Below are 13191 nucleotides of genomic sequence, written 5' to 3'. Positions count from 1 at the left end.
AACATTGATTGTGAATGTAATTTTTGTTATTCACTTCATGCATCTCAAAGAAAGAAAAGAAGAAAAAAACAAATTAGTAGAACGTTGACTGTGCCTTTTTTTTTGTTGTTGTGTAAAAAAAAAAAAAAAAAAAAAAAAGAAATGCAAGAAAAGAAATACAAGAAAATATGAAGCCAAAATGTTGACCATGTCTGTCATTTCTTTTTTGTTGTCGTTACTTTCACAGACTAAGAACAAGCAGCCAGGTCCCTTCCTGGCTTCAGGATCGAGAGACAAGACCATCAAGTTCTGGGACGTCGGCACTGGGCTGTGTCTCTTCACCTTGGTCAGTGCCTGGCCCCCATCCCCCAGTTCCCTGTCTTGCCAAATAGTTCAGGGAGGTTGGGGTTTAAAAAAAAAAATTAATTACACATACTTAACCGTGACCCAACTAGTGTAGACTCCAGCAGGGGTCTGACATTTCTGTCCTGTGCAAATTACTATCTGCCTACGCGGAGAAAACGAAAGCAACTGCGGCCGATAACCTCCCGGAAGTAGGTAACCTCCCCTTTGTCCTGCTGGCTAGCGCCCTCTTTTTCAGGCAGCCATCATGACTCCTGTTCCTGTGCTCTCCATACGGCTAAGTTTTTTTTCCGTATTTTCTGTCTGTCTGTCGATTCTCTGACGTTCTTGTTTTTCTTCTTGTGGCCATGATTCAAAATAGTGTACAGTACAGGTATTTCCTTTCTTTGTCTTTCTTTCTTTCTTTTTTTTTTTTTTTTTCTTTTTCTTTTTCCTCTGTCTTCTCTTTCCTGCTTTCTGGTTGTTTGTGCTTTGCTTATTGCTGTTTGTTCGTTCTGTGGTTGACTCTTGCCATTCTGTTGATACAATCTCTCTTCTGTTTTTGACTCGCTTGTGTAAACAAAGTGAGTCTATGTTTTAACCCGGTGTTCGGTTGTCTGTGTGTGTCTGTGTGTCCGTGGTAAACTTTAACATTGACATTTTCTCTGCAAATACTTTGTCAGTTGACACCAAATTAGGCATAAAAATAGGAAAAATTCAGTTCTTTCCAGTCATCTTGTTTAAAACAATACTGCACCTCTGGGATGGGCACAAAAAAATTAAAAAAAGAAGCCAGATTATATGCAAGCTGAATTTACTGTTATATTTATATATTTTTTATTCTCTAAACTTGGCACTTTGATCTGATATTCTGACACAACAACAAGAGCAGTCATTATTATCATTTTTTGTTCAAACATGAACTTCTTTTGCTAAGCATGGAAGTTTTATTTATTTTGCAAACGTTTTGGTGCAGATAGTAAAAAGGGGAAATTAATCTGTAATTAATGCTAGGGGAATTAATTTGCTTTAAACTGATCTTTCTCGTCTTAAACATTACATTTTGAAATTATACTCAATACATAAAAAGCTTGTGTGTTTTACTCTCAGTGTACAGGGCTTTCACTATGTTCATTCGCCCAAGTGGTCTTTTTGGAAAATACTAAAATCAATACGACGAGTGGACTTTATAGATCTATTGGCTGAGCCCTGAAGGTCATGGGCAAAAATCAGTTGCGTACACATATTTATACACATTCAAAGCGCGTGCTCATATTCTTTGTTAACGCGAACGACGCCATTTTGTTTCAAGTTGTTGACCTGCCTGTTCAATCATATTCAGTGGACAATACACGATAACATGCGATGGACAGTTGGAGAAGGAGACCGTTAAATATTTATTCAGAGAAAGATTTGTGAACGCCTCATCGCTTACTGGATTATGCCCCAAACTGCCATAAAAATATCCACAGAATCAGTCGGAATTCACAGTTAAAAATTGTAAACCATGGGAGTTGATACCCTTGAATTGATGAAACGAAAAAATTTCCAGTCTTGACTTTTCTCAAAATGAAGTCCTTTTCACTTTATACGACGTTTAGAAGTACTTGTACTTGGTTCTACATGTTGTTAGTTTAACAAAATACTAAATTTTCATATCAACTTTAAAACTATAAAACTAGAATGAACATAAAAGAGAAATTGAATCGACCATGTCGTACTACATTCCCGGCGGGTGTAACTAAACTTGTACATCTATCTAGATCTAGAGAAAACGGCTAAATGTTGCAGTGTGATTGCGGCGATAGCCACGTCTCCTTTACCATGGACTTAAAAAGAATTTTTTTTTTTTTTTTATTGCCCTTAAAGATTTTTTGAATGCCCAAGATACACCAGAATAATATGATTTAAACAGCGTTCTCACTGCGAATACCGCAATTGATTTATCACCCTTTAAAAAAGTATGTTCAAATATTAAATTTTAGAGTGCCAGTTAAAGAGCCACGATAGTGTAATGGGTAAGACAGTTTCTTCTCACCCGAACATGCGGGGTTCGAATCTGGTTAGGACTTTATTTTTTATTTTTTATTTTTATTTTTTTTACCTTGAAGCTTTATAATAACAAATACAGAACACATTTTAACGATTAGATTTTTTTTTTTTTTTTTAAGTGTATCACAAGTGAGTCTTGAAGGCCTTGCCTCTCTTTGTTTTTGGTGTTGTTTTAGAGTAGTGTTAGAAAAGGTGAAGGCTTCACTGCTCTAATAGTAGGAGAAATCAGAGGGGTGTGTGTGTGTGTGGAGGGGGGAGGGAGTGGCGGGTGGGGGGGTGTGTGTGTCTCAGTCAGCTTCTGGTCAATCCCTCTCATCAGGTTCCCAGTTTATCTCTCCCCCTACACATGAATGATGTATGTAGGACAGTTGTATCAGACTGTGACCATCAGAACAGCAGTGGAGGCAGCTGCTGTCCCGTCTGGGATAGAATTTAATTATTTATAGTGGAGAGTGTCTTGCCCAAGTTAATCCCCACTGTCTTGGCCAAGAGAGCTTTTGGACAGTTGGTGTTGGGATGGTCCCCAAAGGCCAAGTATCCCCCAAGGCTGCAGCACTAAGAACCAGTGCAATCTTGCCTCCTAGTTCGAGAGCCATAGTCCTTCGCAAAAGACAAAGCTGTAAATGAATCTCCATTGCAGTGGAGAAACTATTGGTCATATGGATCTCACTTTGCTGTTGGACCAACTTTATGTTAATCTCTGATATAAGCCCAGTGTTGAACCTGTTCACAGATGCAAGGCTGAAAAATTGTGTATGATTATCAGAGGAAGAGAATTAGTGTTGAATACAGATATACCTATTGTCCTGATTTGTCTGTATTTGCTCTGGAAAACGAACAAAGTAGGCCCCATATTTTGAAAATGTAACAAAGATTTTTTTTTTTTTTTTTTTTTTGTAAATAAATTGCATGCAGTTGATTTCTTCAGTCAGTCATAATGGCAGCCTAGTCTTGCGTACACCAGCATTCTGTCAGAATCAGAAGTTAAAATAGCCACAAAATGACTTGGCAACAGAGAGGAACATGTGACAAAACTTTGAACAGTAACATAGAGGATGAGAGTGGAACACCACCAAAGGCAAAATGAGCATGAGTGTTGTCTTTAGCTGTGCAACAAGCTCAAAACTACCAAAAAACCCCCAAAAAACAACAACAACTGTATAATCAGGTGTGGAATTGTGACGTGGTATTACTGATAAATTGGGATTTTTAAAGACTGTAAAACTGATAGATTCAGGGGTAGGCTTCTCTGTGATTGCATTTCTTCTTGCAAACCTCATCTGTTCAGTCCATATCCATGATCATCATCATCATCATGCTACTTTATTGTACATCAGCATCATTAGATAGATGATTCGTACAAACATAGATATGTTGTACTTTTGGCTTTGTTCAGAGTCTCTGACTCGGAGGGTCAGCTTCACTGCACACTGGTTATAGTGAGTGCGTCCAAGACTGTGTCACATGATGAGACATCTTGAAGCAGTCAGTGGAAAAGCAGACTGTGTGAGTGATTGTGTGTGTGGGTCTGATTTCAGATCGGTCATGACAACTGGGTGCGAGGTCTGGTGTTCCACATGGGTGGAAAGTACCTGCTCTCCGCCTCAGACGACAAGACTCTGCGCATCTGGGACCTGCCCAACAAGCGCAACCACAAAACTCTACAGGCGCACTCCCATTTCGTCACCTCTCTGGGTACGTGCTGCTGCTGTAGAGAAAAATATATAAGTCAAATGCCTGATAATTACGTTATCAGCTTCTTCAGATTTCAAAGTAGTAATCATAAGCTGGAAATAGAAACAGGGAGACACAAAGGCATACCACGAGAGTTACGGCTTTGTAGGGTTTGTAACATGTCTGTGATTGGTGATGAGTTTCATTTTATAATGGAATGTCCCAACTGTGATCATTTACGAAATAGATATGTTCCTAAAAAGTATTTGTCTCCAAAATCGATTTTTAATTTTTGTAATATGCTCAAAGGAGGCAAAAAAGTCATTTTAGCTGTAAGATGATTAGATTTGCAAATGTTGCCTAGTTATACTTTTGGAGTTAAAAGACATTTGTGTTTTTTCAACTTTTATGTGACATTGTTGTGTATTTGGAAATGTTTGTTCTGGGCATGAAAAGTTTATTTTGTAGTAATCCTCCATACTCCAGTAGGAGTGAAAGGATAATTAAAACGTGAAACTTGAAACTTGCGTGTGTGCATGCAGGGGTGTTTGTGTGGACATGCACGGTCATGGGTGTGTGGAGCATTGGTGTGTGTATGCACACGGTCAGGAGTGTTGGCGTGATGTGTTTATTCCCATGGATGTGTCACACTGAGTTGTGAGTGTTACATTCTAACTTCTCTCCTCGCTGAGAGTGCACTTCCACAGTGCAGCACTACTTTATATTTTTCTCCTCTTTTTTTTTCAGTCAGCAAGTGTAGAACTTTGTTTTCCTATCAAAGAGGATTTTTCTACAGAGTTTTGCCAGGACAACCGTTTTGTTGCCATGGGTTCTTTACCTGTGCTAAGTGTATGCTGCACACAGAACCTTGGTTTGTCAGCTCATCTGAATGACTCGCAACCAGACCACCACTCAAGGTCTGGCGGAGGGGAAGAAAATTATGGCAAGTGGGATTTGATCCTGTGCGTTCAGATTCTTAAGCTTCCCAGGCAGATGCTTTCCCACTGTGCTGCCACACCACATGATGAGCATGTGTACACATGTGTCTGTTTGAAATGGCCGTGCTGGTTGATGGAGAGAGAACTTGTCTTTTCATACCATCAGTCTAGATGCCAAGATATCATTATGATTTTTGGTCACTGAGATGCAGTCGTTTTGTTCAGTTTTGCATTCTGTAGAATGACTGTGCTGTATGTTTTCAACTGGCTATTTTTGCCATGCACCAAACACACCAACCTTCTTCAGTGTTGCCTGGTCCTGTGATCTTTACAGTTTTTACTGAGATGTGTGGAGAACTTAGTTCAACATGACTTGACATCACTCTGCATGTTCGTATTTGATTGGAGCCTGTTGTTATACGGTCAGATTGGAAATGATTCTCGGGCATCCCATGGATAAGACGAAGGTGTCAGACTTTGTGTTTTCTGCAGCAAGAACAACAACAACTAGAAAATCCTGAAGGATATGAGGTTGCCATGGCAGAATGTGTATTCTCTGCATAGTTTTTTCTTCTTCCTGTTTAGGCAGTGCAGAATTGGACTTTGTGGTCACCTGGGCTGTATGAAAACCGAATTGATTTGATTTGATTAGACCTTGAACTAAGCTTTTGTGCATCAGCATTTTTTTTTTTCTATTTTACTTATGGTGTTGGGTGTTAAGGTATTTAGTGTTGGTGACAAAGCATTTGGATGCTTAAAAAATAAAATTTAAAAAAGAAACGAAAAAAGTATGCATGTATGTAGATAGATAGATATAATATGTATATTATATATACATAATGAATGTTGGTTTAAACATCTTATTCTCAGAAGCAAAAGACATTTCAAACACACAAAGCAGCAACAAGTGGAATTTAGTGTTATGTCTTGCGTTCCAGAAGTCAAAATACGTTGGGTTTTTATTGCCATGTGTTGCAGACATGCACAAGACTTCACCCTACGTGGTGACAGGGAGTGTGGACACTACGGTCAAAGTATGGGAATGCCGCTAACCATAGCCACCGCTAGGACACGGTGCAAGGGCCACAACCTCTCCCTCTCTTTCTCACCTCTGTGCAAAGGGAGATCAGCTCTGCACCGACGGGCTGAAGCAATTAAAATGTGTGAACTGGAAGAACCCTCCCAGGGAGTTAAAAAAAAAAAGGGGGGAAAAAAAAAAGAAAAAAGAAAAGGGCTCCAGCATAGGTTGAGATGAACTGATAAGGACTCCTTCCAGCCCTCCCCACCCCCCATGCCCTCTCCCCCCCCCCCCCCCCACAGTCCCCCCACCCCCCTTCTCTGTGTGTCCCTGTGCAGGATATTTTGGTCAGAACTGTGAACAACAGCGTGGAGATGGATGGGTATGTGTAGGTAGTTTCTTCTCCTCCCTTTTTAATTCAGATCTGTCTGGTCTATAACCTGAACTATGGATGTCCTGTGTTCTCTGCGTGTATAGGTACCTTGTGTGAGGTTTTGAACCGCCGATGTTGCACCATCATAGCTTTGCCACCCAACCCCAGGCCCCTCACCCACCCCCTCCCTTTCATGTTTTCTCTGTCGTCTTTGCTGTTATGTTTTCCTGGATGGCCATAACGTCTTTTTTTCCTCTCCCCCCTCTCCCCTCCAACCCCCTCACTGTTTTGGAACAACGGAATATTTATCAGTATGTCTACACTACGTTAGTTGTAGAGTTTTATTTTGTTAATGTATAGATGTGTTTACATTATTGATATTGACTGATTGTGGATACATGCTTTCACTCAATTATGTCTTGCCTTGTGGAGTTACTGAAATGAAACAATACGCTCAGAAACGTTCATACATATGGCACATGCTGTCTTTGAGGAGACTATTTTATGATTGATGAACGTGTTGGACAGATGCTTCAGGATGTAGGGTTGTTGTTTTTTTCTTCTTTTTTTTTTTTTTTTAACTCTGTTCTGATGGCTTTGTCCACTTACAGATAAAAGAAAAACACAAACCTAGACAGTATCAGCTGCATAGGTCAACTGAAAGTGGAAGCTGGTTTATATCTTCTGCATATATGTATAAGATGACCACAAAACAATTGTTGACGGAAGTCATACACCTGTATCGTTCAAAGGAATCATAACCTGGTGCAGTTCTTTTCATGCAAGCTGTGCTGTAGTTAGGTAGATAACCACAAACACTTGTGTTCCGTTGATAATGACTATTTGCCGGCAGAGAGTGTACAAAGCTGTATGTGGGTGTGGAAGAAATGTACAGTCCTATACATGACAAACAGGATAACAGATTTTCATCATCTCGTGTGTACTTGGTATGTATTATTATGTTTATGGATTCACTGTGTACCCCTCACCGTACATCACTGTACTTTTGAAAGATGAAAGGATTAATATTGAAGTTGACTGGGAGACTTCAAAACCAGTTCTTCCCGCTCCCCCACCCCCACCTGCACCACTCCCTGGTCGTCTTAATTCAATCGTTCCCTGTACACTTGTCATAATGGAACAGCCTGTATTTGTTTGGTCCTAGATGAAGTAGAATTTAAGAAGCGTGTCGAGTAGAATCAGTCCATGTTCGTTGTGACATAGCCAGCGCAGTTTTTGTGATTCGTGGCATCCGTTAGTATCCCATGCCTTTCAGCGTGCATGCGTCAATGTAGCGTTTTGCATCCTGTGTGGAGTTTGGACCTATCCATCAGAGCAGCACACAGCCACACCTGTTGGGGCACCTTGACATCATACAGGGATCGCTTTATGTTGGACCCGCAATCAAAAAGGCTGTTCAGCCTTGTCTGCTTTCTTTCCCCGCCGCTTCTTTCTTTCAGATGGGTTGGGGTGGTGTGGGGGGTGGGTCTGTTTTTATTTTCCATTTCTGAGGCTTTGGGGTTTGTTTGCTGCAGAATGTATGTTTACATTTCTGATGGGCTTAGAATGCTATGCTGTATATACTCATGTGTGATATTCTCGTTTAATGGAAATGTGTTTTTTGTTTGTTTGTTTGTGTCTTTGTTTTTTTTAAGTCGTATCACCAAAGATATGGGGGCATCTTGTACTGCTATGATCAAACACAATCATGTCATTTTTGTGTTTCTGCTTGTTGTACATGCAGGAGAGAGCAAATTAACATGCTTGCTCATGGATTTAACAGACACATGCTTGCACATGCATTCAGAAATGCTTGCCTGCATACAACATGTACACAAACACACATGCACATTGAACGAATCCCATCACCCCCCCCCCCCCTACACACACACACATCACGTCACACACACACACACTTAACACATACTAACACACACTCCAGCCAGTTTGTTAAGTTGTGCCAACGTCTGCCACCTTTTGGAGGTTTGTTGTTAATCAATGTGTGTAACAAGGACAATGTAGGATGTTTAGAACATTACTAATACCAGCAGTTCCCCTGTTCCTGCTTCCCAAGCCCCCACCTCCCCTCACCCCCTCTGTCCCCTCCCCTCCTGGCCGCTGGCCCCCCCCCCCCCCCCAAAAAAAAAAAACTTCATCCCTTAGATCTGCTAACTGACTTGCTGTCTTGCCTGAGAAGATCCATCACCAGCAGCAGGTATTGGTAAAAGGGAGAGTGTGTGTAGTGCAGCACTACAGTAGATCGAGCCTGCCTGCTTCCTCCCATGGGACTGAACGATTTACACTGGCACGTCACCATCATCGGCGTCTCTTTTGCGACGTGGTGCGCGTCTTTATTTATTTGGATGTGTGTGTTGTGTGTGTGTGTTTTCCTCTGCTCATGAGTGGGTCACCCCAGTGATAATAGACTTTTTTTTCTTTTTTTTTTTCTTTTTCTCTACATGGATGCTACTTTTGTTTGGTTGACTGTTGGGGTTTCCTATCGTGTGTGTGTGTGTGTGTTGGGAGGTGGGAGGGGTAAAACGTTAAGATTTTTGGGGTATTATGTGAGGTTGGGGTTATCAGGTTTGTTTGTTGGTTGCTTGTGTGTGGTGTTGTTTTTTTTTCCCCACTTACTGCTCCTCAAACCACATGCCTCCATTGTATGGAGAATTGTTACTCTGTATCCTCTTCCTTCACCCCCTCTCTCATTTTGTCTCTTCCCTCTCTTTATTTCTCTATTTTTCATCTTTTTTTGTCTTTCTCTCTCTCTCTCTCTCTCTCTCTCTCTCTCTTACCCCCTGCCCCTCCCCCACACTCCTACTCACACATATCTGTTCTTGATTGCTTCAGTTTTGTTTAGTATATGATTTAGTTTTATGTTTGTGTTTGTTTTTTGTTTTCTTTATTTTAATATTTGTTTGTGCATGAGGTTATGTTTGTGTGTATGGTATTCTTTTGATGTGTGTTTGGGGCATGCGAAGGAGCAGGAGGGGTAGGGATTGTAGGGGAGAGGGGAGGGGCATCGGGGAGAAAGATGTTCACTGTTGTTGTTAGTTAATGAGAACGAAGCCATCCATAAATGTGTGAAGAAACGTTTGTTTGAACAGTTCGTCCTGTTCAGTTGACATGTTTTTGTTACGGACATAGTTGTTGTTTTTGTGTGCGTGTGTGTCTTTTGAAGTGGTGTGCTTTTTTTTTCTTTCTTTTTTTTTTTTTTCTTTTAATGAACATTATGAGTTAAGGTTGCTAAGTTTTGTTGTATGTTGTGTACATAGAAAGAGGTTGGTTTTTTGTTTGTTTGTCTTTTTTTTTGTCTTTTTTTTTGACAGCTCAACCCTCCATTATCTTCCCAACTTCTTGTCCCAGCTTCCTAAAACCTGTGTTTACTTCGATTGTTTGACATTTTCCTTGTTGAAAGGCGCTGTCAGTACATGTGCATTTCAATAAGTAAACAGATAAAAAGAAGAATGTTGTCACACACTGCTTCTCCTCTGTATGCATCCTGACTCCCTTGTCTTTCATGAAACCGCAGTTGGATACCATTTTGAAGATTTAAAAAAAACAAATGATTCTCTGACCTCCTATTTCCTGAACTTCTTCTGTCCTGTTCATTTTTTAAGCAAGGGGTTTTTTGGGGGGAAGGGATGGGTTAAGATTTCAAAATTTAGAGAAAAAGCTTTGAGGAAAAACTAACTTTTTTTTTGTTTGTTTTTTTCAAGTTCATCTTTGTTAAATTTCACAAGAGACCAGATCTAACAGGAAGTCGAAAGCTTATGAGCAGAATAAATTCTGAAAGGTACATGATTCTTTTTGTTGTTGTTGTTTTTGTCTCTCTTGTTGCTTTTCCCTTTCTTTCTCCTTTCCTCTTCTTCTTTTTCTCAGTCTGTCTTGTACTCTGTGTCAGCCATGTTCGTTCCTCCCCCCACCCCCACCCCCACCCCCCCATTTGTTAGTCTTGGTTCATCTCTAGGTATTTCTATAGCAACTTTTGATTTGAATGAAATGACGGCTGTAGAGGCTGCAGGTGATCTTTTTGACATGATATCAGGCTTCTTCCAGGTGGATGCAGATGAGTCAGACCGATAAGATATGTATTTCGGTCCACTGAAAAATGTTGTTTATGCAGTGCAGATTGAGATCCAAAGATTTGTGCAACGCTGTGTTAAGATTGTCTGTGTCTGAAGAACTGTACATGTTTTATCCTATCCCTGTTTTTCTTTGTCTTTGCATTTTTTATTATTATTATTATTATTATTTTAAATGCATTCAGTTTTGACTGGTTGGTATGAGATGGGGGAAAATGATGTGGAAAATGAAACCATTCCTTTACAATTTGTGAAATTACTCTTTCATCTTTTTCCTTTTTTTCTTTCTTGTCTCGTGTAACAACACTGCATGCATGGTGGATTGTCTGACACTAACTGGTTTAGTGTTGATGAGAGAGAATACAGAAAGGACAAGTCGAGTGGTGTATCTGTCCAGTCTTTCGGTGTCTCCTTGACCCTTCTTATCTGCCCCTGCTACCCTGAATTGGTTACGTCTGTTAACTGCCCTTTCTTTGGGGGGAGGTGGGGTGGGGCGGGGGTTAAGGGACTTATTTATCCAGTTCTTCTATTTGTCTGTTTTATTTTTCATCTCTCTCCCCCCCCTCTCTGCCTCTGTCTCCTTGTCAACAGCATTGTGACTAATTTTGTGAGAGCAAGAGAGCCAGCATCACTCACACTGACTCACCATCATCATCATCACCATCATCATCACTACGGCATCGTTATTCATCTCTTTGTTTTCCGTCTTTTGTAGTTTGTACTTAGGGCGCATCGTGTGTGGCTGGATCTCTTGAAGCTTTATGTCGTGGTGTGCGTGTCTTGGAGCAGGCTACAAAACTGTGTTGACTTGGTTCAGAAATGAACGACGGGTGATATCCATGGTGTCTTTTGTCCCGCACTGTGACTGTTCACTGGAACTAAAACAATATGAAAAAAAAAAAAGGTTTAAAACGTACAGTATTTGAACTATTGTCTTGTGTCATGATTGTAGACAGAATCACTTTCAGAATAAAAAGCATTATTTTGGGGGTGGGGGGTGTGTTTCTTTTTACCTCCAGACTGATTGGCCCCTACATCACAGCACAGCACAATTCTTGGTTGTTGCCGTTGGGAGAGATAATGTGGAAATTTTGAAGGTATTTGATTGTTTTGTATAGTTCTCAGGACAGTGTATTAAGTAACGATAGTAATATTCTCTTATTCTGACAGTAAAGCTGTTTTGATTTAAAAGAGAAAAAAAAAAAAACGTGGAGAATTATCGTTTTGAATTAGTTCATGTAGCTAGCTGCTAAAGCCTTGCTTGGATAGGGAAGATGGACTACGTGTTTTTCTTTGTCTTTAGTTTAAAAAAAAAAATTTTTTTTGGTCTTTACAATTTTTTAAATAATTTTTTACAATATTAAAGTAAGTTTAAATCTTCTTGCAAAGAAACAGAAATAAGGAAATAATGGTGATGAAACTTGCTAAGTGCAGTGCTGAACGTTTGCACTGTGGCAGCACTGGTATTGTTGGGAAAGAGAGTCTGACAACATCCAAGTTAACAGCGCAACTCTTAACGGCCATGTTTTTTGCATTGTTATACATTACGTTGTTTTCTTCAAATAGGCTGTTAACGTGTGTGGGTTTTTTTTTGTTTGTTTTGTTTTTTCTTGTATTACAGTTGATTTTTGATGATTGTAAATAGCACCCAGATTGGAGCTGTCGCACTGTTTCTCTGTGAGCCGCGTCTTGCATGACAGTGATATTATTTACACACACACACACACGCCACACACCAATTTGTGAGCTTTGTTGCAACTTTTACGTCACTCCCCTCCCCCTCACCACCCTCGCACCCCTATTCTCTTTCCTCCTCCCCCACTTCAACTCCAAACTTATCCATCCCCCTCCCCAAACTTTTTTTTTTTTTTTAAACTTCCACTTTCCTACAGTTGTCAGTTTGAACCTGCGCAATGTGCTTTTGGTTCTGATGTTGAAGTGCTCATGCTGAATTTTGTGTGTGTGTCTGCTTTCCCCCCCCCCACCCCACTTGTTGACCGCCATTTTGTCACGCTTTTCCAACATATGAAATCTGTCCACCCCCACAGTCCCTTCCTAACAACCCCCCCCCCCCGTCCCCCCCAAGAACTGACACCGTTAAACTGTATTATCTGTATCCAGTCTTACTTAAACTAGAGTAAGACGTCCATATTTCCATAAACCAGTGGCAGGGTTCTATTTGATTTATTGATTGATTTATTGCTTGATTTATAAACCTCAAGGATAAACCCAGACAGAGAGAGAACCCAGATTGCATGGTCTCATTCTTCTTCACGGTCCATATGACCTCAGAACAAGATGATGATTCTTAATGAGAGTACTTCCTGTCCTCCAGACATGTCCTCTGTGGTGCGGCCAGTCATTGTCATAATGGAACAGTTCAGGAACATTTTGTGTGTTGGATGTTTGCAGTGGAGGTTAGGTCGTTTGAATTTGTTCCTTTGAGAGGATTGCATCGAGGTCTGTAAGATGCAGCATGAATTGATGGTGAAGCAGCATAATGACACCAGTTGATAACCACAGAAAGAAGACTGCAGAAACCCTGGATTTATCCTATGACTGCAACAGTGGGAGGTTGTTTTTTTTTTAGTTCTGCTCACATTGAAGTCACAGTGTTTGGAAGTTGCTAACTGTACCTGTCTCAATATTTTGCTTTAGTCTGTCACCATGCATATGGCTTGTCCATGTTGCTTTCTAGACCCAACACATTTGTTTTTATCACTTATTGGA

General features: G+C 40.4%; 1 protein-coding gene across 1 annotated transcript in view; it reads left to right on the top strand.

The window, feature by feature from the left end:
- The window catches only part of LOC143274770 (lissencephaly-1 homolog), a 39049-nt gene extending 30544 nt beyond the window's left edge, over positions 1–8505 (top strand). Inside the window, exons 11-13 of the mRNA XM_076578694.1 lie at positions 227–325; positions 3912–4068; positions 5964–8505. Coding sequence (XP_076434809.1) covers positions 227–325; positions 3912–4068; positions 5964–6037 — 330 coding nt within the window. The 3' untranslated portion in view covers positions 6038–8505. The remainder of the gene's footprint in view (positions 1–226; positions 326–3911; positions 4069–5963) is intronic.
- The last annotated feature ends 4686 nt before the right edge of the window (positions 8506–13191 follow it).

This window comes from Babylonia areolata, chromosome 29 (genome assembly GCF_041734735.1).
Source record: "Babylonia areolata isolate BAREFJ2019XMU chromosome 29, ASM4173473v1, whole genome shotgun sequence".
Taxonomy (NCBI): domain Eukaryota; kingdom Metazoa; phylum Mollusca; class Gastropoda; order Neogastropoda; family Buccinidae; genus Babylonia; species Babylonia areolata.
The sequence above is the reverse complement of the archived record's forward strand: the minus strand, read 5'-3'. Positions and strand labels throughout refer to the sequence as shown.